This window comes from Hylobates moloch, unplaced genomic scaffold, assembly GCF_009828535.3.
Source record: "Hylobates moloch isolate HMO894 unplaced genomic scaffold, HMol_V3 SCAFFOLD_19, whole genome shotgun sequence".
NCBI lineage: Eukaryota > Metazoa > Chordata > Mammalia > Primates > Hylobatidae > Hylobates > Hylobates moloch.
The window spans coordinates 21,393,089-21,417,572 of NW_026652294.1; the positions used below are offsets into that span (position 1 = coordinate 21,393,089).

At 43.0% G+C, this 24,484-nt stretch overlaps 1 protein-coding gene across 8 annotated transcripts in view; it reads left to right on the top strand.

The window, feature by feature from the left end:
- Positions 1 to 24,484, top strand: part of TNRC6B (trinucleotide repeat containing adaptor 6B) — a 291,806-nt gene that overhangs the window by 154,455 nt on the left and 112,867 nt on the right. The window contains exons 1-2 of one of the 8 annotated variants that reach the window (XM_058431282.1): positions 3,079 to 4,194; positions 4,421 to 4,453. The exons of 5 other annotated variants lie outside the window; for them this stretch is intronic. Coding sequence is in view for 1 of the 3 variants with exons in the window: in XM_058431280.1 (XP_058287263.1) it covers positions 4,157 to 4,194 (38 nt within the window). In the remaining 2 variants the exon portion in view is untranslated. Of the gene's footprint in view, positions 1 to 3,078; positions 4,195 to 4,420; positions 4,454 to 24,484 lie in introns of those variants that run through there. 2 more of the 8 variants (XM_058431280.1, XM_058431281.1) reach the window with 2 other exon arrangements.

Here is a 24,484-nt window from a genome sequence, read left to right on the forward strand (position 1 = left end):
AATGGATTCTCTAAATTTCAAAATACCTCTTCAAAAATACTTAATGATTACAAAGGAGAAAAAGAGCAACTTTCCAATGGAGAGGGCTGGCAGATGCCACCTTAACCAGGTAATCCCAGCAGTGGGACAAATTGAAATCATGCCACCTGCTAGGATGCAAAGAGAACACACCATTCCCTCTGCAGTGTTCCTGCCAAGGTACGTGACCTCAATCTAATTATGAGGAAATGATAGACAAACCTGGTTGGAGTGACATTCTACAAAATAACTGGCCTGTGATCCTCAAAAATTTCATGGTCATGAAAGTCAAAGCAAGACCAAAGAACGATTCCAAACTGAAGGAGACTAAAGAGACATGTCAACTAAATGCAACATGTGATTCTGACCTCGATCTTTTTACTATAAAGGCCATTGCTGGGACAGGTGACGAAGCTTGCATGGGGCTTGAGGATTTAATGGTAGAAATGTATCAGTGTTAATGTTCTGATTCTGATGGTCGTATTATGGTTATGTAGGACTGTGGTTTGGTTTTTGTTGTTGTTGTTGTTTTTGTTTTGAGACAGAGTCTGGCTCTGTCGCCCAGGCTGGAGTGCTGCGGTGGCACCATCTCAGCTCACTGCAACCTCCGCCTTCTGGGTTCAAACAATTCTCATGATGCCTCAGCCTCCCGACTAGCTGGGATTACAGGCATGTGCCACCATACCCAACTAATTTTTGTATTTTTAGTAGAGATTGGGTTTCACCCTGTTGGCCAGGCTGGTCCTGAACTCTTGACTTCAAGTGATCTGCCCGACTCGGCCTCTCAGAGTGCTGGGTTTACAGGTGTGAGCCACAGTCCCTGGCCTAGTGATTTGGTTTTGTTTTTTGGGAAAACACATACTAAAGTATTCATGGTGAGGGGGCCTCAAGTTGGCAACTTCCCCTCAATGGTTCTGGGGAGAGACAGTTCTTTGTACTATTCTTGCAAATGTCCATAAGTTTGAGATTGTTTCAAAATTTTAAAATAATTTAAAAAGTAATATTCTTTTTTTTTTTTTTTTTGAGACAAGAGTTTCACCCTTGTTGCCCAAGCTGAAGTGCAGTGGCATGATCTCGGCTCACTACAACCTCTGCCTGCCGGGTTCAAGCGTTTCTCCTGCCTCAGCCTCCCGAGTAGCTGGGATTACAGGCGTGCACCCCCATGCCCAGCTAATTTTTTGTATTTTTAATAGAGACGGGGTTTCATCATGTTAGCCAGGCTGGTCTCGAACTCCTGACCTCAGGTGATCTGCCCGCCTCGGCCTCCCAAAGTGCTGGGATTACAGGCGTGAGCCACAACGCCCGGCTAAAAAGTAATATTCTTGCCTAAAATGTAAATCATGAGAAGTACATAAAATTAAATGTTCCCTATTTCTTATTTTAGACTCCCCTTTTAAGCATTTTATTTATGTGTGTATGAATGTATATGTAATATATGTTGTAGGTCATATTGAGTATTTATGATATGCTAGGCACAGGCACACTGTATTCCTGGGAATTACAATGGTCATCAGTCAAAACCCCTGCCACTAGAGCTGCATGGCCTTGTGTTATTTGGAGAAGCCATCATTTCTTTAAGTTCCCTCTCATGAGAGGCAGTGGAATGTGCTGGTGGTGGGAGCTCAAGCTCTATATTCGTATCCCAGCCCTGCCAGCAACTGTGCTGAAATCTTACTCAACTTCACTGTGCCTCCGCCTCCTTATCTGCAGGCTGGAGATGTGTCTCATCCCCATTTAACAGAGCTGTTGTGAGCATCACACGTGGTGATACACGTAGGGTGCTATACTTGTGGGTGGCACATGGCAAGCACCTGGTAAATGGTAGCTCCCAACGAGGGAAGTTCAGGTTATCATTCGTACTTTTATAAATCTAAAAATTGCCTTGTATACATTTTTGCACACTTACACTTTAGAATCTTTAAAAAAAAAATTGGCTACCTTTCTGTTGTGAAGTTTTGCTTTTAGTGGCTTTGTTAGTTTGTTAAGAGTGCTGTGAAAAACTAGATGGAGAATAGGGAACATGTCTCTGAAAGTCTGTGCCATATAGGGCTGGAACTTGAGCAGCATGAGATAAATACTGGCTTACTTTCAGATTTTTCTCTGCTCAAGGGTTGGCCTACTAACATTGTTATTTTTATGTGGTGATTGGTGCATTTTCTTTTTCTTTTTCTTTTTTTTTGGAGACAGGATCTCACTCTGTCACCCAGGCTGTAGTGCAGTGGCATGATCATGGCTCACTGCAGCCTCAACCTCCTGGGCTCAAGTGATCTTCCCACTTCAGCCTCCTGAGTAGCTGGGACTATAGGCGTGCACTACTACACCTGGCTAATTTTTTATTTTTCATAGAGACAGGGTCTCGCTCTGTTGCCCAGGCTGGTGGGACTCAAGTGATCTTCCCACCTTGGCCTCTTGAGTAGCTGGGATTAGAGGTGTGAGCCACCACACCCAGCCTCCATTTTCAAATACAGGTTGAGAATCCCAAATCTGAAAATCCAAAATGCTCTAGAACCCAAAATGCTCCAAAATCTGAAACTTTTTGAGCACCAGCACGATATTGAAAGTGCTCATTGGAGTATTTTGGATTTCAGATTTTCAGATTCAGGATGCTCAACTGGTAAATTTCATGCAACTATTTCAGAATCCTACAAAATTTGAAACAATTCTGTTCCCAAACATTTCAATAAGGAATACTCAATTTGTAATACCATTTTAGAATAGTTAGGTGAGCTTTGCTCAGGTTTGGAAGGGTCATGTAATGTTAATCACTAGGAAATACTTTTGTCTCAAGTATGTAAGCCAGGAAAACATTGTTTTGAGAACTTTGCCTGATGAGTTTTGATCAGAGAAAGGAATAATATTAATTCCTACTTCTAGTTGAGTTGAAGTCATTTAATTTGATGTTTTGTTTCTGTATACCCTGCTTGAAAAACCAGAATAGGCTTTTAAAACCTCTAAATGTGTATGTGTTGTTGTTTTTTTGTTTTTTGTTTTTTGTTTTTTGCCTTTGGCAGACCTGTTTTGCAAATGACCAACTTTCTATATGAGTTTTTAACAAGAATGTTGCCACTTGTTACTTTTCACATTTGAAAGAATCAAATAACTTATTTTTAGGGTATTATAATTGCAAATAGATTGTGGTTTTCTGCAGTCAGTGGAGGAATGTAAATAAACCGTTGCTACTGTAACTATATATAAACGCATGTAGGACAGGAGATGTGCTTGAAAACTGTGAAGCAAAAGGGAGTCCATCTTTCAGAAAGAGACAACCCTTTTCTTTAAGATAAATCTGATTTATATGTTGCCTCAAGATAACAAATGACTTGTTTCTCAGTTTTGAAATACATAGCCCATAGTGTTGGATAAACACCTTCATAGCTTCATGAAGACAAAAATATTTCCTCCATGTCACTGGCCATAGGGATCCCTAGTCCTTGAAGGTGTATCAGAGGAGTCCATGTGTCGAGTGCCTGCTGGAAGAGGGCCAGGAGTAGACTGCGTGGAGGGGATAACTGCAGGTGGAGGGAGCTCTGCTCTTGACCGTCTACCTCAGAGTCTGCACTACTGGGTATCTCCAAAGTTACAGCTTGTCAGCATTGCTTCCATCCATCTTATTTCCACATATTTTGTCTTTTCTTGCTAGTCCTTTCCTTCTTGCCCAGGTTTTCACTAATGTTTGATCTAACACACTTGAATTTAGTGAGGAGGACTTCGGGCCTATTGTCTTAGACTCTGATAAGGCCAAGTTCTGTGTTGAATGGGCTTCAGCCTTGCAGGTTGCATTAGCTCACTAGCAGGTTTCAAATAATGCCGGCCACTGATCATCAGCCTGTCTTGTTGAGTATAGTAGAGAGAAGTAGTTATTGGTGATCACATGTTGGTGAGCAAACTTAACTGATAACTCAAAGCAAAACATATTTTTGGTTCTAAGCTATGGGTGCTTCCCAGCCAGGTGTCAGGACACTCTGTTGCATCACAAAGACCTAATATGTCACAGCATGCCAGGCTTACCCCCGACCAGGGTCTGGCCCACCCCCTTAATGGATTCCCACCAGGGTTGCTTCTGGTTCTATGACCCACTTTGCTGTTTCCATCATTTCATGTCCCACCATTTGCCCTTCCTGTAACAGAAGTCACCTTCATGAGAGTACTCCTTGCATCTGCTTTAATCTCTTCCAGGTATGTCATAAAAATGCAAAAATGTACAAATTTTGTACATTTGGGTGCTATTTGGGTGGGGAGATGGAGAGAAGGAAAACTGAAGAAGGTAAAATAGAAATGAGAAAACAGCCTAAAAAACTCTTTGATTACTTTGATAGATACCACTTATGGTAATTCTTTAGTTATAATAAGTTCTGTATTTAAGATGAAATTTTGAGACCCAGTGTTTTCTCTCCTTATACAGCCTGAGGTTCAGTCATCAGAACAGACTCATGTGGTGAGGCCTTCTGCTTCTGCCAATTTTGTTTTGTTTTGTTTTCATTTCCTGCCACATGGCAGGTGCTGCCGAGAAGTACCTTTAGGAACCACTGAATATTTTAGCCCCATCTTTCTAAGGGTTCGGTGATGTAGAATGCTAAAAGGGTTCGGGCTGTTAGTCAGAATGGGAGGAGGGTGTCCAGCATCGGCGTGGGCCTCTAGTTGTTCTTTTATTGCCCTTTATGATATGTCTATTTTGCTTTTTCTTTCCTCCAGTTTTCCTTCTCTCCATCTCCCCACCCAAATAGCATCACCTTCCTCAGCCCTCTACTTTTCATCCCTATTCGCTTCTTAATAAATGAAAGCGAACCAAAAAGAAAAAGACAGCAAAGAGAAAGGAGAAACATTTTATAATGCAGAGTTTTGAGCAAAATACTTAACTCTGTGTCTTTATATGCCACCACATCTCTTTAATTTTTAGAGGATATGAATATTTTGTCATTTGTATTTCATAAGCCATCTGTACTGTGTTCAGACTCTGGGTTCTTTGTTGTTTAATTATAGGAGAAGGAGGTATAGGGCAGGAACTTTTTACATACTTGTGAATTTTGGTCAGTCCTGTGAAATGTAAGCCTCTGGCATTTATTCACGGACCATTAGGATAAACCAGGCATGTAGGTTCATTTTTTTTTTTTTTTGCCGTTGTTGGGATGCTGTGGCCAGTAGCCAGGGCCAGTCATTCCAGATTCATCCCCTGCCACTCTAGTCCCCAGGGACTAGCAGAGTCCAGACAGTGTACATTTTCCTGGCTATGGACCTGCCCTTCTGCTTCCTCTGTCCCACTGCATTCCAAAAATGCTAACAAGTGACTAGCGAGCGTAAATTTTATGTGTTGCAAAAGCAGTTGTGGAACTTGGGTTTCAATCTTTGCACCACTATTTGTAAGCAGCATGTTATCTCTAAATGATACATGTGTTAACTGACCCAGGGGGGCTGCCTGGCCTCCTTGATGCTCTTCTGTGAGAATAATTGACTCTGGTAGTGACAGAGCTGCCTGCGGCTATTAAGAAGCTCCGCTGTACTTACGCCACCTGCTATTGTTCTCTCTCTGCTGCTGTTGCTGCTGCTGCTGCTGCTGCTTTTTCTATTTTTAATAAGTTGCCAATTACTTGGTTTTTATAGGGATACCAGCAGTTCACTAAAATGGGCATAGGAAAAGTGTAGTTGGTTTCTAACCTTCAATTTCACTTAGCCAGTGAAATTAATGACATTAAACACTTTCATCAGTTATTATTGTGAAAGTACAGGTACATTTTTATCTTACTGAACATCATGGTTTAGTTTTTCCATTTTGAAGACAGTATACAACTGTGTAGCTAAGAGCAGTTCGCCTAACATATGTTAATTTTCACAATGATAATCTCAGGTGTGTTCCACAGATGTGATCTAATAAATTGATCAACTGTTCCTGACCACTACTGGGTCACAGTGGAGTGTGCTGAGTTCCCACCTCATAGTGAAAATTGTCAGGATCTTTTGTCTGTTGCTTTCACTGATTACCTCAAGCACTTAGTAGAAGTTTAATAAATATTTGTAGCATTGTAGTAAGCAAACAAATGTAATTAAGTAGATGGTGTTCACAGATTACCCATTAATATAAGGTGAGACCAAAGTTTTGTGCACCAATACTGAAAAGGGATTACTTGGTATTGGTTAAGGTCAGAAGATTACTGGTATTCTAGATATGCTGATTCTGTGGCTTATAGATTAAGAAAGAATTTAGATATATATTAATGTAATTACTGAAAATCACTTGAATGGTTAACTATTGGTTTGTCCATAGAAACACTAATCATCATCAACCTAGAAGCTTTGGGATCTAGGTGAAGTCCATTACTGAATCTTGAAAATGAATCATTAATCTGGAAATTGACAGTTAAGCGTTGAGCATTTTTAAGAAAGTAATTGAAAAAATATCTGGAAACTACCACTGCCTAACAGTAATATTAGTTTTATGACATTCTTGGTTTACTATATTATCTAATTACTTTAAAAATGTAATTGAAAGTGTTGAGTGTTTATCATCTGGAGAGCATTTTATTCTAAATTAATCAGAAAAGTAGTTTTGAATCCACAAGTGCAGTAAGTTTCAATGCTACTTTGATTTGCAGAACCCACCAAGTGAATTTAGGCGGCCAGAAGGGATTTTGATTATTGGGAAAGCCTTTTTGGGTTCTGAGGTTAAGGTGGATTTTATTCTTCTCATCTGTCATGACGAAGGGGTGATCCACGCAATAGTACTTAAGAAATAATGCAGTGGAGCTACATGCTGGCTTCTGTTTCCAGAGCTGCCTTCTGGGCCTTTACCTCTTTAAGCCTCAGTTTTGTCAACTGTACAGTGAGCTTCATAGAATTTACCTCAGGAAATTGAGGTTTACACATTTAGGGCAATTTCCAACACATAATGAGCACAGATATATGTTTTTTTAATTTTTAATTTTTTTTGAGCGTGGACATACTAGATATTAGTATAGTTATTAAAATATCTGATTTCTGTATGGGATGCTCATTCAAGAACTTATTGGTGTAAGTGTATGAGTAGGTACTGTTTCTAAAGATCAGCAAAGTTTTGCCTTTTTTATTTAAATGATGCCCTGTGTAAGAATATAATTTTTAAAAGTATACCATTATAGTACCAAGAGAAAATACTAGAAATGTGGGACCAGACCTGACAAGACCTTCATGGAAGAAAATGTCAAATTATATCAGAAGACATTAAACTAACATCTAAATAGACAGAGCTTTGTCATGTTCATGGTTAAGAAGGCTCAATTATTTTAAAGAAATGTCAGTTCTTCTTGAATTGGTGTATAAATTCAAAGTAATTCCCATAAAAACCCCATGCTTTTTTTCTGAAACTTGATAAGCTGATTTTAAAATTTATATGGAAAAGAGAAATAACAGGAACAACAAGTGGGAGGATTTAACCTGCTAGATCCCTTGCCGTAAAGCTGTAGTAACGAAGAGCAGTGTGGTGTAGATGCAGGGGCTGAGGTGGGTCAGCACGTAAGTGGGAAGCCTAGACAAGACCGCCACGCGTACGTGGAATCTTGCCCTGTGGTGGAACTGGCCTGGCAGTCAGTAGGGAGAGGTGACAGTTGACACTGCAGTTTAGTTGGGGGAATAATGGACTTTTTGACAAGTGCTCTGGGATACTTCATATGGATTGCGTTAGTCTCTTAGGGCCACCATAACAAAATACCACAAACTAAATGGCTTAAAACATTGGACGTTTATTCTCTCACAGTTCTGGAGGCTAAAAGTCCAAAATTACCCTACCTCTGAAGGCTCTAGGAAGAACTGCTCCCCATCTCTTCCTAGCCTCTGGTTGCTGGCAATCCTTCACGTTCATGCCTTAGAGCTGCATCACTTCAGTTTCTGCCTCTGTCTTCACATGAATGTCTTTGCCTTGTAAGGATCAAGTCATACACCACATACAAAAATAAATACCAAATGGATTCAGATAAATATGAAAAAAATTATTTCTAGAAACAAATATAGAAGAATATTTATGACCTTGGAGCAGGGATGATTAAACAGGATAACATGGCTGGGCGCTGTGGCTCACTCCTATAGTTCCAGCACTTCGGGAGGCTGAGGCAGGAGGACTGCCTGAGCTCAGAAGTTCATGGGCGCCTCTACTGTCATCACACCACTACACCCCAGCCTGGGCGATGGAGTGAGACCCTGTCTCAAATATATATATATATATATATATATATATATATATATATATATGTATATGTATAAAATAAATATAACAAGAATGAAAAAGTTGATACATGTTCATTATATCATAAGAACTTAAAGTCACCAAATGACTTTATGGCCAAAGTGAGAGACAAGCTAGGAGAAGATATTTTCAGTACATGTGATCAACAGAGGATTTATATCCAGAATACAATGCAGAACTCCTACTAATCAATAAGAAAAAGACCTAGTAGAAGAAAAAAATGCACAAAAGAAACAAATTTCACAGTAGAGAAAATCCAAATGGCCAATAAATATGGAGGGGGAAATACAACTTAATTAGTAATCAAGGAAATGCTAGTTAAACCACAATGAGGTCCCATTTTATACTCATCAAATTGGCAAAAATTAAAAGAATTAAGAAAATACCGGCCAGGAGCAGTGACTCACACCTGTAATCCTAGCACTTTGGGAGGCTGAGGTGGGCTGATCATGAGGTCAGGAGATAGAGACCATCCTGGCTAACATGGTGAAACCCCATCTCTACTAGAAAAATACTTTTATTAGCCGGGTGTAGTGACGGGTGCCTGTAGTCCCAGCTACTCGTGAGGCTGAGGCAGGAGAATGGCGGGAACCCGGGAGGCGGAGCTTGCAGTGAGCTGAGATGCGCCCCTGCACTCCAGCCTGGGCAATAGAGTGAGACTCCATCTCAAAAAAAAAAAAGAAAAAGAAAATACCAAGTTTTGGTGTGGTTATGGAATAGTAGGAGCTTTTACTCTTCTGGTGGGAGTGTAAATTGTTGTAACCACTTTGGAAAAGAGTGTAGCAGTGTCTAGTAAAGTTGGAAAACATGGACACTCTATGAGCCAGCAGTTTCAGTTGTGGGCTGGTAACCTACCCCACAGAAGAGCTGTATGCATGTACAGGAGGTATGCCCTAAGATGTCTGCAGCAATGTGGCTTGTGGCAAAAATTGGAAACCTTAATGCCCATCAGTAGGCAAATGTATAAATACAGCGTGGTGCTCTTCACATTTACATGAAATTTAGGGACATAGCATTGTGTGAGAAAAACAATGCTATGTTTTTCTCACATACACTTGCAGAAGAATAAAGTAATAAAATTCCACTTACGAAATTGAGAAATACAACTGAAATGTTGTTTAGGTTACCAAGCATGGTGTGGTCAATCAAGGGAGTGCTAAGTTAAGGGGGAAGTTAACGCCTGTGGAGTAGGAAAAGGTGGGATTATACAGGGGGCTTCTGAGTACTGGAAAGTTTCTATTCCTTAAGCTGAGTGGGGAGTATATAAAAGTTATTTCATATGTATTAAATATGTGATAAAAAATTTTTCTCCACAGGTTTTATTATTTTTTAAGAGTGGAAAAATAACACAAATGTCATCTCCATCCAAAAAGTAATTCAGGCACTGAGTACTTATTTTTAAATGCGTTTTGAATTCTTCGCCAACGAGAGATGCCTGAAACATGGAAAGGAAAGACCTAGTGATCCTTGTTTGTCCCATGACACTGGCATTGAGAGGCGTCTGCCGCTGTAGACGTGACAGTGTATCTCAAGAGCAGGCTGAAGGAGGTTTTAGTGGCATATGAAAGCACCGTCAACATTTTTATCAGAGCAACAATATGCCTATCCCCTGTTCGTTTTATTATTTTTTTTTTTTTGGCAACTAAGTAATTGAGCCAGATGGAAAATGTTTCCCACATTAGGTTCTCTTTCAGCTTTCATGCATGTCAGCCATTTAATTTTACTGTTCCTAATCTCCTGATGATAAGACTTCAAAATGTGAATAATTGGCTAAGAGAGTCCAATTTATTCTCTACAACAGAAACTCCTAAAGATAGCTTATACCTGCCCCTTTCTACCAATATCCATTTAGTTAATGGATAGTAAGAACAAAATAATAAAACCAGCTTTTATTTCTTCCTAGCCTGTCTGAACATGCAGTCATCTGGTTGGTTAGCAGTTGAAAAGGCCCAAACCTTTATCTCACCATAAGAACATGGGCTTGGAAATCAGACTAACAAACCTAGATTCAGGCCTCATCTCTGCCACTTACCATGAGTAAAAACTCTGTAATTTACTTACAGACTCTGAACCTCGGTTCAGGACATGGTGGTAGTTCTGCCACTGGCTTCCCAGAATGGTGACATTCTTACGTTAACCTGCCATGGCATGCATAAGAAGCATACCCCCAGTGAGAGGAGCCCCTGCTGCAGTCACCAGTTGTGTATCTCAAGAGATTTTCACTTGAACACTCTGAGCCTCAGTTTCCTCATTTGCAGAGTGGGAAGAAAGACTTCCACCTCTCAGGGATAAAGAGAATGCAGGCCGGGCACAGTGGCTCACACCTGTAATCCCAACATTTTGGGAGGCTGAGGTGGGTGAATCATGAGGTCAGGAGTTCAAGATCAGCCTGGCCAAGATGGTGAAACCCCATCTCTACTAAAAATACAAAAATTAACCGGGCATGGTGACGGATGCTGGTAATCCCAGCTACTCTGGAGGCTGAGGCAGAGAATTGCTTGAACCCAGGAGGCAGAGGTTGCAGTAAGCTGAGATCGCATCGCTGCACTCCAGTCTGGGTGACAGAGTGAGACTCTGTCTCAAAAAAAAAAAAAGAAAAAGAGAGAATGCAGATGTGAGCACACGCATACTTGGTGACCTGCAAACTGCAGGCCTGCATCACCACTGTCGGAGACCCTGTACCCTTGCCTGCGGGATGCCCGCCTTGTGCCTTCCCCCCAGCCCCCAGGCTGCTAGAGACCTCCTTTCCTTCCCCAACCTGAAAGGGTTTAACTATAAAACAGAGATAGAAATATCTGTGGTACAAGCTCACTACACAGATCAAGTAGTCAAGTGAGATAAGACGGACAGTGAGTATGAAAAAGCTGTCGTCTCTCAGATTCTGTGGGAATATAGGCACAGATGATGCTCATCCTAACGCCAGGCATTGGCCCCCTCACTGAGCAAGCCTGGTAATGTTATTTGTTCAACATGCAAAATTTGATCTTTAAAAAACAGCTTTGAAAGTAACATGGCTTGGACAGGCTTTTTCTTAAAATTGGTAAGGGAGTTTGTGTATCATTGTATATCAGTTTCTGCTTCTCTATTCATTGAAAACTTAACACTGAGGTAAAAATTATTTTCTTTGCCATTTTATATGCACAGCTTTCAGTAGTTAACACTGGTATAGAATCTAAACTCATTTACACTATTTAAGTTTGCCCCTTTGACTGCAGTGGAGATGGTGTTAGGGCCTAAATAAAGAATGGCTTTGGAAACTATTAACATATTGTTGGTAGCAAACATTCATTGATACCCATCTTTCCTAGAACTTAATTAAATTGTAAGGAAAATATTCTTTACTTGTCACCTTAGTCCAGGAACCTGGAAATATGCTTGACCAGAGTTTCAAAACCTTGGAAATGACATTTGGGGCTGGGTAATTCTTTGTTGTGGGGCCATCCAGTGCATTGTAAGGTGTTTAGCAGCCTCCTAAGCCTTCTACCCACTAGATGCTGTTAGCACCCTGCCACCTCAGTCATGACAAACAAATGTCTCTATATATTGTCAGATGCCTCCTGAAGGGCAGAATCATCCTTGCTGAAAACCACTGTCTTACACTCTTCTTTTTCACTTCCCTCCCACATTAGTCAGTTACCAGCCCTTTTAATACTGCTTCCTGAATATCTTAGTGAGATTTCTTCTTCTTCATCTTCTTCTTTTTTGAGACAGGATCTTGCTTTGTCATCCAGGCTGGAGTGCAGTGGCATGCTCATGGCTCACTGCAGCCTTAGCCTCCTATGTAGCTGGGACTACGGGTGTGTGCCACCACGCCAGCTAATTTTTTTATTTTTTGTAGAAGCGAGGTCTTGCCATGTTGGCCAGGCTGGTCTCTAACTCCTGGATTCAAGCGATTCTCCACCTTGGCCTCCCAGAGTATTGGGATTACAGGCGTGAGCCACCATGCCCGGCCTCTTCCTTTTTTTTTTTTTTTTTATTCTCATCGTTCATGTGTTAGTTTGAGTGCTTTTCCCATGCCTGAACTATTCTGGTAGTTACCAGGAACACCACCTGTATTGAGTAGCTGGTACGTGGTGCTTTACGTATATCATTTGTCGTCCTTGCCACTTACTGTGGCTCTCTGGGTTGTAAGCAACCTAAACCCAGCTCACACTTTTAAACCCAAAGAGGATCTTAGAGGCCTAAGTTACTAGGAAGCCTCAGACTCCTCCCTTCTCTATATTTTGCGGACGTGCTTGCATGTGCTTCGCTTCCTTGTCCTTAGAGCCAGCCATCCCAGAACAGGACAGCAGAAGGGTGTCTCCAGGAGAACTCCAGCAGCAGTCCTTGGAGGGGCCAGTTCTTCAGCAAAACTGTTAGGGCGATATCTCCATTTTATATGTCAGGAAATTGAGGCTCTGGGAGGGGGAACCCTGTGCCCCAGGCTACATTGTAGCTAATGCTGGCAGACTCTGACTGCAAAGCCTGAACTCTTCGTATTACTGTGTGCTGCTTCCTAACTCCTCTTTCCTTTCGTCTGTCTCTTCTCCTGCTGGATAGTCTTTCTTATTTCAAATGTTCGCTTTTGAAATTACAAATGTGGTTGTCTAATTACTTTGCTTAGTAGGTGCCTTCTGTGGTTCCTCACCAAGATGAAGTTCAAATTTAGCCTGAAAGACAAAGCCCTTTATATTTGACCTTGCTTAAATTTATCTCCTCTCATTTACGTAGTTGTACTTAAGGCTTCAGCTACCCACTGCTTCACAACTTAATGCTTTTGCTTCTGCAGTTTCCTCAATATTGGGGAGTGGTCAAGATCAAAGGCCCTAGGGAACAGACTTGGCTCTACCACCTACCACCTCAGTGACCTTGGACCCTGTCAGACGTGCCCTGCCCACTGCATCCCTTTAGCTGACGCCTGTTCAGGGTGCAAGGTGGCCCTCACGGGAAAGCCTAGCCTCTTAACCATTTCATTGTTAGCCTCTGTACATAGTGCTGTTAGCACTCTCCTTAGTGAATATCCTTATTGCCAGCATTTATTGTTTTTTAAATGCATACCTTTGGGAACAGATTAGTTTGGAATTTTTGTGGCCTTTGGGTATGGACACAGTCTAAGGTTGTATCTCTTATGTACTGAGTTTCTGCGTACTTCCAGCATGCATAGTGTCCTCTGTGGCTGGGCAACTTTGCTCCTGCCTCTTGCCCTTCAACAGCTGGGTGTTTCTTTTTTTGTGTTTGTTTTTAATTATTTTTATTTTTATTTTTTATTTTTTGAGACACAGTCTCACTCTGTCGCCCAGGCTGGAGTGTAGTGGTATGATCTCCTGGGTTCAAGCGATTCTCGTTCCTCAGCCTTCCGAGTACCTAGGATTAATAGGCAAGTGCCACCACACCCAGCTAATTTTGGTGTTTTTAGTAGAGACGGAGTTTCACCATATTGGCCAGGCTGGTCTCAAACTCCTGACTTCAAGTGATCCGCCCACCTCAGCCTCCCAAAGTGCTGGGATTACAGGCATGAGCCACCGTACCCAGCCCTAATTTTTAAATTGAATTTCAGTTGCCACATGTGTCTAGTGGCTACCATATTAAACAGGTCAGGTCTCAGCTGTTAGTGATAGCTTAACCTTCCTGTTAAACGAGATTTTATGTCTTCTCTAGTGTATAACTTCTGATATTCTCCTTCCTCTCTTTTATGGAAAACTTTTCTGTATTAAGACTTAAATGCCTGCCACACATGGAGTAATAAACTTGTGGGAAAATTGAATAAAGTACTAATGCCACTGAACTGTACAGTTAAAAACAGTTAAAATGGTAAGTTCTATGTTATATATATTTTACCATAATGAAAAGTCAAAGAGCATGTGGTGAAGGGACACAAAGCCTGCAGTGAGAGGCCATCAGGGAGGCTTTCCCAGAGGAGGCGGCGCCCTGAGTCTGAGAAGTATTGATACAAGCAGTGAGCCCGGGAAAAGAGATGACGAGTGGGTTCCTGACTTGGACCTGAAGGGGCTGGAGAACAAGTGGGGTCAGGCCCTGGTGTGGCAGACCGAGGAGATGAGACTTGGCCCATCCAGCCACAGGAAGCTGTTGAGGGATTTTAAGCAAGGAAATGACAAGTTTGGATTCCATTTCAAGAAAGATCACTCTGGCTGCTCTGTAGAAAATGTATCAGAGGGTGGCAGAACTGGATCAAGGGAGACATAATCAGGCTAATAACAATCACAGTGATAATAATAGTAGCTAGCATCCCGTGGTGCAGTGGTTCAGGAGGAAATGATGAGCGCCTGGGAGGCTGCATAGAGTGCAGTGATTGCACAGCTAGTACATGATGGGCTTTGGAAAGATGCCAAGATTTCTGCTTTTGGGGGAAGTCTTTACCCATTTTGCAGTGCACTACTGTGTAGGAATAGCTAATCCAAAGTCAACTGATAACTTTTCAAATATGGAAAAAGAACTCAGGTTCATATGACAAATAATGAGAGAATAATATGTAAGCTCTCTTCCTTAAAAAAATAATGTAGACAGGTACCGAGGAGAAAGATGTCTTTGGCTATAAATAAAGGGGTAGCAGGCTGGGCACGGTGGCTCACGCTTGTAATCCCAGCACTTTGGGAGGCCGAGGCAGGTGGATCACGAGGTCAGGATTTTGAGACCAGCCTGGCCAACATGGTGAAATCCCGTCTCTACTAAAAAATACAAAAACTAGCCGGGCGTGGTGGTGCACACCTGTAGCCCCAGCTGCTCGGGAGGCTGAGGCAGGAGAATCACTTGAACCCAGGGGGCAGAGGTTGCAGTGAGCCGAGATTGCGCCACTGTACTTTGGCCTGGGGACTAGAGGGAGACTCCATCTCAAAAAATAAAACATTAAAAAAAAAAAAAGGGTAGCATGAGGGATCCTTGTGATGGAACTGTTCTCTCTCTTGACTGGGGTGTTGGTTATAAGTTGCATGGAACTAAATACACACATAAATGAGAGCATGTAAAACTGGTGAAATCGGAATAAGGTTGGTAGATTTTATCAACGTCAGTTTCTTCGTTGGGATATTATAGTTATGTAAGATATTACCATTAGGGGAAACTGGGTAACGGGCATACAGAATCTCTGTGTGGTATTCCTTTCCTTCTTTCTTTCTGGTTTTTTTTTGTTTGTTTTGGACAGAGTTTTTTGACAGAGTTTTGCTCTGTTGCCCAGGCTGGAGTGCAGTGGCATGATCATAGCTTACTTGAACTTCTGGGCTCAAATGATTTTCTTGTCTCAACCTCTTAAGTAGCTAGAACTACAGGCACACACCACCATGCCCAACTAATTTTTTATTTTTGTGGAGACAGAGTCTTGCTATATTGCCCAGATTGGTCTCAAACTCTTGGCCTCAAGCGATCCTCCCACGTTGGCCTCCCAAAATGCCGAGATTACAGGCATGAACCACTGCACCCAGCCTTGTGTTATATTTCTTACAACTGCATGTGTATCTACAATTATCTCAAAAAGTTGAAAGCAAACAAAAAAATTTGAATAAAGCAGTCTCCCTTGGTGCTCCTAGTTTTCAGTATTTTCTACTTACCCAGATGTTTCTTCTATAATAATTTTCTGTGCAATGATTTGTTTTGATCAAGTTTGACACCTTACTAAAGAATATTTAGCTTTCTTTTTTAACCTTTTAACATCTTTAAAATAAGGATGTATCTTACAATTCATGGAGACTTAGCATTGAGTCACTTTAATTGGTGTCACTTTTTCTTAGTGGCACGTGAAGTACTGATGTGTCTTAACAATCACTGGTGTCCTAGATCCGATACATATGATTAGTGAGTCATTCAGCCATGTTGGAAAAGCACAGTAGCTGGTGACAGTTTTGCTGGCTACATTTTTCATGTGTGATTTATCAGTTAAGTGAGTATTTCTCAGCCCCAAGCCCCACTTCTCTGTGTGTGCCTTTAAAGCTGGGACCCAGCCACATTTCTCATTGCCACCTGGCTCTTCCTTAGGCAGTCCCAACGGGGCAGGAGAGGGTGACTGCATGGCCGCAGAAGGAAGAAGGAACTTGCTGCTTCCTGTTCCCATGAGGGCACTTGAGCAATGCTTTTTTGCCCCACAGCAGCAGCAGTTCCTTCCTGTAGATGCACCTGAATCCATTTTGCAGTTTTCCCAATACTTGGAGGACCATCTTCGTTGCATCCCCAGGGGTGTTGACACTAGCGGGCCATGGAAGCCTCTTCCCTTTGTTCCCCCAGCCCTGGGGTAGCTCCCACCTCTATGGTACCTTAGTGTTCTCTCTCTCCCCTTTTTCAGTGACTAGTTAATAACTTTATGTCTAGTTAACAATTTTTTATATTCTATTACAATCTGTATGTTAAGATGATGAGTGTGATTTCTGTCTCCTATGTGGACCTCGACTAATACCTCGTGAACAGAGCCACCAGCTCAGCATGGGCTGCATCTCAGCTTCTCCTTCATACATGCTCTGTTCTCTGTAGCCAGTGACCTTTTGAAATGTAAATCTGATATTCCTCCCCTTCAAATCCATCAGTGGATTCCTATGCTCTCAAGTAAAAAAAGAAAATTCTTGCAGGGACGTGAGTGGTCTGGCTCATTTACGAGCCCTGTCTCATCTCACACTTCGCTTCCCTTCATCTTTGTGATCCAGCCACACAGGTCTTACTTTAGCTCCTCAACAGCCAGATTGCTTTCTGCTGCATAGCCTTGGCCCATGCCATTCCCCCTAGTTAGAGGCCCCTTCTGCTTCTTACCTAGTCAGCTTTTTCTTTCTTGGGCCTCAGTTTAATTGTAACTTCCTGGGGAACACCCTTCTGGCCTCCCTGCTGAAGTCTGTTCCCCGACTACATGCACTCCCAGCCCCTCATTTCCCTTATGGCGCTCACAGTCTCTGTGAGCATTTGTATGTGCTACTCTCTACAGCAGGCCTCTTTCCCCACCTGTACTATTTAGTTTCATGAGTGCAGGAACTAAGTCAGTGTTGTTTTTTTTTTTTTGCTGCTGTGCCCCAGAGCTTGGCACATTATATACGCTCGATAAATATTTGTTGAACTAAAAGTAGGAAGAGACCATTTGGTGAATCAGTTTTTACCATAAGCGTGAATCCCATGAACCCAGGACGCAGAGGTTGTAGTGAGTCTAGATGGCGTCACTGCACTCCAGCCTGGGTGACAGAGTGAAACTCTGTCTCAAAAATAAAAAAACAGAAACAAAAACGCAACACCTCTATATTAAGTAGTTCTTTCTAATTAGAAAGTCTCTCTTCCTGTGCATTTAACTACTTCAGTAAAAATACTGACAAGGAGCCAAACCAGGAGAAAAAATCTTATTAAACTGGAAATAATGTATGTTAGGTTGCTGCCTTCTCTAGTATTCATCGGGAAAGATAATATTGAAAACGTGCATGCTCAGTTGAAACCTAATTCTCATAGTGGTTTCTATATTACCACCCCTCCTTAAAAGACAAACGTGAATTATCCTACTTCGTTTCCTTGAGTTGCCATGAGTCCCAAATTGGAGGTTTTGACACCATGAACCCGCAGCGCACAGGGTATTTGCCCTCCTAAAACTTCCTGTATTCCAGTACAACACCTTCTGTCTTACCGATGTAGCTGTACCTTTGTTTTCCTTTCCTCTAAGTCGTCCGCTCTGGCTAGGTGTACTGTATATCCTTCCAGGAGCCCATTTCCATACTCTGAAAATTCCTCCTATCCTCGGAAGCATTTCCCTCATTGTTCCTTGTCTTCATTACTGCATCATTAGCATCAGCCTTTTTTGTAGTGAATAAAAAAGTAGAGACTACTTCTTTTTTTTTTTTTTTTTTTTTTTTTTTTTTGAGACGGAGTCTCGCTCTATCGCCCAGGCTGGAGTGCAGTGGCGCAATCTCGGCTCACTGCAAGCTCCGCCTCCTGGGTTCACGCCATTCTCCTGCCTCAGCCTCTCCGAGTAGCTGGGACTACAGGCGCCCGCCACCACGCCCGGCTAATTTTTTGTATTTTTAGTAGAGACGGGGTTTCACCGTGGTCTCGATCTCCCGACCTCGTGATCCGCCCGCCTCGGCCTCCCAAAGTGCTGGGATTACAAGCGTGAGCCACCGCGCCCGGCCGAGACTACTTCTTAACGCATGTCCTACATAGCAGTTCCCAAATTATTGTTTTGTTGAAGTTGGATTTTTACTAATTCTCTAAAAGCACCATAAAATGTAGTGCTGAAAGGAGCCTGACATTGTGTAGCCCAGTTTCTTTTCCCATAAGTATGACCCCAAGCAATTGAGTGGCCCACCCAGGTCTCGTGGGGTGTCAGAGACAGAGCTTGGGCTCCTGGCACCCTGCTCATGATTTTGGTCACAATGAGGACCATAAACCTACTACTACGTGTAAGGCAGTGTTGGGAAAGGACAATGTGATAAACCTACTACTACGTGTAAGGCAGTGTTGGGAAAGGACAATGTGACTGTGTACATTAATTTCTTTTTAAACTAGTCTTCTGGAATTTACACATCCAAATCCATGTTGCTTTTAAAAAGTAGACTATGCAGATGCTGAAAAAGATGCCTCAGCACTGGTTCAGTCTGTCTGAAAATAGTTTCAAAACAGTTTGAACCAAGAAAATATTACTGAGGCATGGTGCGGTGGCTCACGCCTGTAATCCCAGCACTTTGGGAGGCCGAGGTGGGTGGATCACCTGAGGTCAGGAGTTCAAGACCAGCCTGACCAACATGGCAAAACCCTGTCTCTACTAAAAATACAAAAATTAGCCGGGCATGGTTTCGTGTGCCTGTGGTCCCAGCTACTCAGGAGGCTGAGGCAGGAGAATCACTTGAACCTGGAGGCAGAAGTTGCAGTGAGCCAAGGTCGCGCTACTGCACCCCAACCTGGGCGACAGAGTAAGACTCTGTCTCAAAAAAAAAAAAAATTACTGAAATAAGCACAGAACCCTCCAAGGTAACTGCTTTAAAGGGGACAAAACTTATTCGTCTCAGTGAATTCTAGTATGATTGTTACAATGGCTGACATTTCTTTATACTGTCCTTTACAGACTATAGCTACTAATATCAAAGTGCTTTTAATATTCTTAGAGACGATGACCTAATTTGATATTAGGAAATGATTTTTAAAATTTTTTTATATAATACCTCATTGATTACCAAGCGATAGCAAGAACTAGGCATTCTGAACAGGAAAAGGAAGTGCTACCTGGAGAGCTTTTGTGGGCAAGAGATTTTTTTTTTTCTTTTTTCTTTTTTTTTTTTTTTGAGACAGGGTGTTACTCTATCACTCAGGCTGGAGTGCAGTGGCATGATCATGGCTCTCTGCAGCCTCGACCTCCTGGGCTCAGGCAATCTTCCTACCTCAGCCTCTTGAGTAGCTGGGAGTAAAGGCATGCCCCCACATGCCTGGCTAATATTTGTATTTTTTATAGAGACATAGTTTCGCCATGTTTCCCAGGCTAGTCTCGAACTGCTAGGCTCAAGTGATCCACTCGCCTTGGCTTCCCAAAGTGCTGGGACTACAGATAGGAGCCACTGCACCTGGCTGAAGCAAAAGACTCAAGTTAGCTGCTAGTAAAGACTGACAGACATTCTTTTTATTTCTTTGTTTAACAAGCGTTTATTTAAGTGCCTTTCTTGGGCCAAGCATGGGTGGCACAAGGTGACCAAAGAAAGGCAGAAGGTGACAGATTACAGGTGGATTCTGGTAATAGCAAGTACAAGTTTCTTCAGGGAGACAGAGGAGAGGAGATGGGGATAAAAGTTGAGGCCACGTGAATGTCGAGCTTTTAAGAGCCAGCCAAGAATGTTGGCTTGATCCTGATGGGAAGGATGGAGTCATTGTCAACAGCGGGACACTTTTGAGGAGCAGCAGGCATAAATTAGAACTTCCTGGGCATTCTGAGAAGCAGGTTCACCTGCCTCTTGAGTTTTCAGGCTGAGCTGGGCAGATGACATCATACACACAAGCACAAAAGTATTAAGTTGCCTTCAAAGGCTGTTATCTGATGAAAAGTCAAATGAACTTTGTTACAGTCACCCATTGTATAGGATTTGTTTGCCTACCAGTTCCTCTCCCTGGGAGACCAGGCCGAGCCCCTTGTAGACCGGCTGTGTCTGGTTCACCTCTGTATCTGTACCCAAGACCAGTAGCACTTAGGAGATGGGCAGTAAATACTTGCTTTAAAAAACGAGTAAGTGCTCCATGCTTTCAGGACTACATTGTGGAAAAGGAGAGCTTGGAGTAGGAAGGTATATGAAGGAGCAAGAAAGTCATTTATGGAGGTGGGAATGACCTAAGCAAAGGTCTAGGCTTGGGAATGAGGACAGGAGGCCAGCAGGAGGGTGGACAGGAGGCCAGCAGGAGTGTGGAAGTTCTTTGATTGCAGCCCAAGGAAAGGATGAGTCCTGGAAAGGATAGCAGGGGCCCTCCCTCCCGGTCTGTATGGTTCAGGCATTCACCGTGCCCCTCATGCCACATCTGTTCCATCTGCCCTGCTGCCTTTGGCTGAGGAAACTGGTGTCCATGGTGGCCTCCCAGACCTCATTCCTGTGCTTCACACTCAAACGAGGCTGTTCCCCATGTCTTGGGGCTGTCTTTCCTCTACCTGGATCGCTCTTCCCCAGTGGCCTGTTCTCAGCATTGAGTTCTCAAATGTCCCCCCTTCCCTCACCTTATCCAAAAGACCCATTCCCCGCCCTCTCCACATTCTGTCCTATTACCCTGTCTGGTTTATTTTCTTCCTAGTATTGATTACTACTGGAATCATCGTATTCATCAGTCTGCTGGTTTAATGCCTGTTCCCTTTACTGGAATGTAAGCACGATTTTAGTCTTTTACTCCTCTGTCCCGAGTACCCAGAACAAAGTGTGGCCTGTAGAGGACACTAAATGAATGCATGGGGGAAAAACGGGTTTTATTGCAGAGGGAGACCCTTTGTTTCATACAGATCGTTTGTAAACTTAGAGATTTTATTAGCGACAAATTATGATAGCGCTTACAACTGGTCTCCTTGAGAATCGCTGCGGTAGTAGATGGGGGGTGGAGCTTCTATAGGCAGTATTTCAGCGTGTGCTAGCTTGGATGCCCTGGCTTCCCGAGCTCTGAGTCTATACTGCTTACTCGGGTTATGGAATGTGTAGCAGGGAATCCTTGTTGAAGGATCCCCAAACCCTTGATAGCCATGGACAGCCCACAGTGGTCCTGGAGCCAGAGCCAGAATTTAATTCCCAGTGTGACTAGGAGCTAGAGTTTAAGTCAAGGCAGCAGGTATACTCAGGTGCATTTTCTGTTCCCTTTGAGGGAGGAGTGGAGGTTTGAGCCCCCTCCACATCCCACCCCACTGAGGTGCCTTTGTCACTCTGTCAGCTTTAGAGTGACTTTAGAAGGGAGATTGGTGGGGAGGGGTGGGGAGGGGCGCTGTTTGAATCTACCCTGCTTGGAGGCACTGAATAGTTTTATAAGTATGTGTACACTCTGTTGTTCAAGTGTTTGCTTAAATCACTGTATCTTCTTAGAAATTTTTGTAACCTTTTGGTTAGCACTGTTACAGTTTAGTTTTGATGCTCGGTGTTTCGTTTCCCATCTCCTTTCACCTTTTTTTTAAAAAAAAAAAAGCAAAAGATACACATAGAACAGTGGAAAGCTTAACTATAGAAACCCCGAGCTGGCCAGGAGAATTGGCAGGCGCTTGCTTTCTTCACTTTCCCTTCCCTTTTAAAGCCTTTGTTTTAGGAAAAAGGAAATTGGTGTGTTTGGAGAGCAGTTGTTAGCTTTTCAAGACTGGACTCGTTGGTCTAATTTGGTAAGGGCCCAGAACACGTCTCATGAAGTAAGGGAAAAATGTGAAGCTGAAGCTGGCATGTGGGGGAGAGCTAACAACTGGACATTTTCACCCAAAGCCCCGCCTCGCATGCCTTTATCCAGAAGGCTTAGCTATTTATTTCTGGGAAGCTTTAGGTTTCCTACTGATGATGGCATCCCCCTGGTGTCTGGGATGTTCCCTGCCCCTCCCTCCCAACTCTGTCGATACCTGTAGCATTCCTTCTTGGGTCTGGGCACTGAGTCCAGGCCACATGTGGAAGATTCCAGTTCTTTCACCATTCCCTGTGACACAGCGTGGCGGGTAGTTTCTTTTTTGTCAGGGCAACTGTTTCCTTCTTTGAGGTATATGAATGGTTTGTAGTACGTACCTGGGTTCCTTAGATAGATCTCGACTGTCTAGCCTGAGTGTCTAGCTACTTCAGGAACAATGTTCCTACACCAGTTGAGTGCTCAGGAACTAGATAAATGCAAATACGTTTAGTTGTTAATTTTCTCTCTGAGATAATTCATCTAGCTGAAGATTTTTGGCTACCTCTGTTTTCTGTTTATTTTTTATCTTTTTGAGATAAGATCTTGCTTGGTTCCCCAGGCTGGAGTGCGGTGGCACAATCACTGCTCACTGCAGCCTCAACCTCCCTGGCTCAAGTGGTCCTCCCACCTCAGCTTCCTGAGTAGCTGGGACCACAGATGTGTGCCACCATGCCCAGCTAATTCAATTGTTTGTAGAGATGGGGGTTCCAGTATGTTGGCCAAGCTGGCCTTGAACTCCTGGGCTCAAAGCGATCCTCCTGCCTTGGCCTCCCAAAGTGTGGGGATTACAGGTGTGAGCCACCACACCTGGCCCACCTTCTTATTGCCCCTTTTTTTTTTTTTTTTGACTCCTGTCTGCTTTCCTGCTGCCCCTTGCTCCAAGGCTCCCACTCGACATTCTGCCCAAATACCTGTCCTTACCCAGGTGTTCCGTGTAGGAGAATGAGATGGTCACTTGTTGAGCAAGGAGTCCATATATGGGGGGCTTGAATGGAAGGATCTTAATGCTTCATGTCCTGAAGTGATGTTGTCCTGGCCCACCCATCTCATTTTTTACTTTAAAATGTACCAGGAGGTGGGATGACTCACGTCTAACTCACTTTAAGCTCCGGGAAAAGTGGAGACCAACTAAGTCTTGCTGTCTGGAGACCTCTCTGACCCATCTCTGTTGGGCAGTATTCTGTCTTCACACCGTCTTGTAGTCCCTTCCTAAAAGTAAAAATAGGGAGTCCCTGGAACCTCTTACGTAATTACCCATTTGCGGTCTATTGCTGAGGAGGGTTTAATTGATGGCCACTCTAGGCAACCCACATCTACATGTTTGGGGGAGCTTAAGTCGCCTCTGTGTACCACTCTACAGAATGCTGAGGTGTCAGGAATAAAAGAGGCTTAAAGGGGATGCATAGATGAAAGGGAAATTTTGTGGCTATTTGAAGGCCTTACTAGGACCAGAAGAAAGGAGGAATGCAGTCCAGGCAGAGAAGCGCATGAGCCAGAGGGCCAAGGAGGAATGGGGCTTGTTTGAGGAAATGGGGAGTTCTCAAGGAGGAATCCTAGGGTCCCTGTGGCAAAGCCTAAGGTGGCCTTTCTTCTGAACTCAGGACAGCATTCCAGTCTTGACCACTCGTTTGACTTCCAGATCCATATCTTGTTCAAATACAGTGGATTATCTTCTTTTTACTTAAAGTTTTTATTTAAATTTGAGATAGTTATATATTCAGATGCAGTTGTAAGAAATAATCTCTTTTACCCTTTTATGCAGTTTCCCCCGTTGGTAACATCTTGCTGTATTCTCTTTTTTTTTTTTTTTTTTTTTTTTTTGAGACAGGGTCTTGCTCTATTGCCCAGGCCGGAGTGCAGTGGCATATCAGCTCACTGCAACCTTACCTTTGCCTCCCAGGCTCAGGTGATCCCCCTGCCTCAGCCTTGTGAGTAGCTGGGACTACAGGCGTGCACCACCACGTCCAGCTAATATTTATATTTTCTTGTAGAGATGGGGTTTCACCATGTCACTCAGGCTGGTCTCGAACTTCAGGACTTGAGCAGTCCACCCGCCTTGTCCTCCCAAAGTGCTGGGATTATAGGCATGAGCCACGACACCCAACCTGTATTATATTTTTAAAAATTGAATATATCTAGTTTTAAAAAGTATATAGTTATGTTACAGCCAATAGCATTTCCTTCTCTGACTCAGTAGTAATGCTAAGTTTTTTTTCTTGAAACGGAGTTTTGCTCTGTTACCCAGGCTGGAGCGCAATGGCTCAATCTCGGCTCACTGCAACCTCTGCCTCCTGTGTTCAAGCAATTCTCCTGCCTCAGCCTCCTGAGTAGCTGGGATTACAGGCGTGTGCCACCACACCTGACTAATTTTTGTATTTTTAGTAGAGACGGGGTTTCACCTTATTGGTCAGGCTGGACTTGAACTCTTGACCTCGTGAT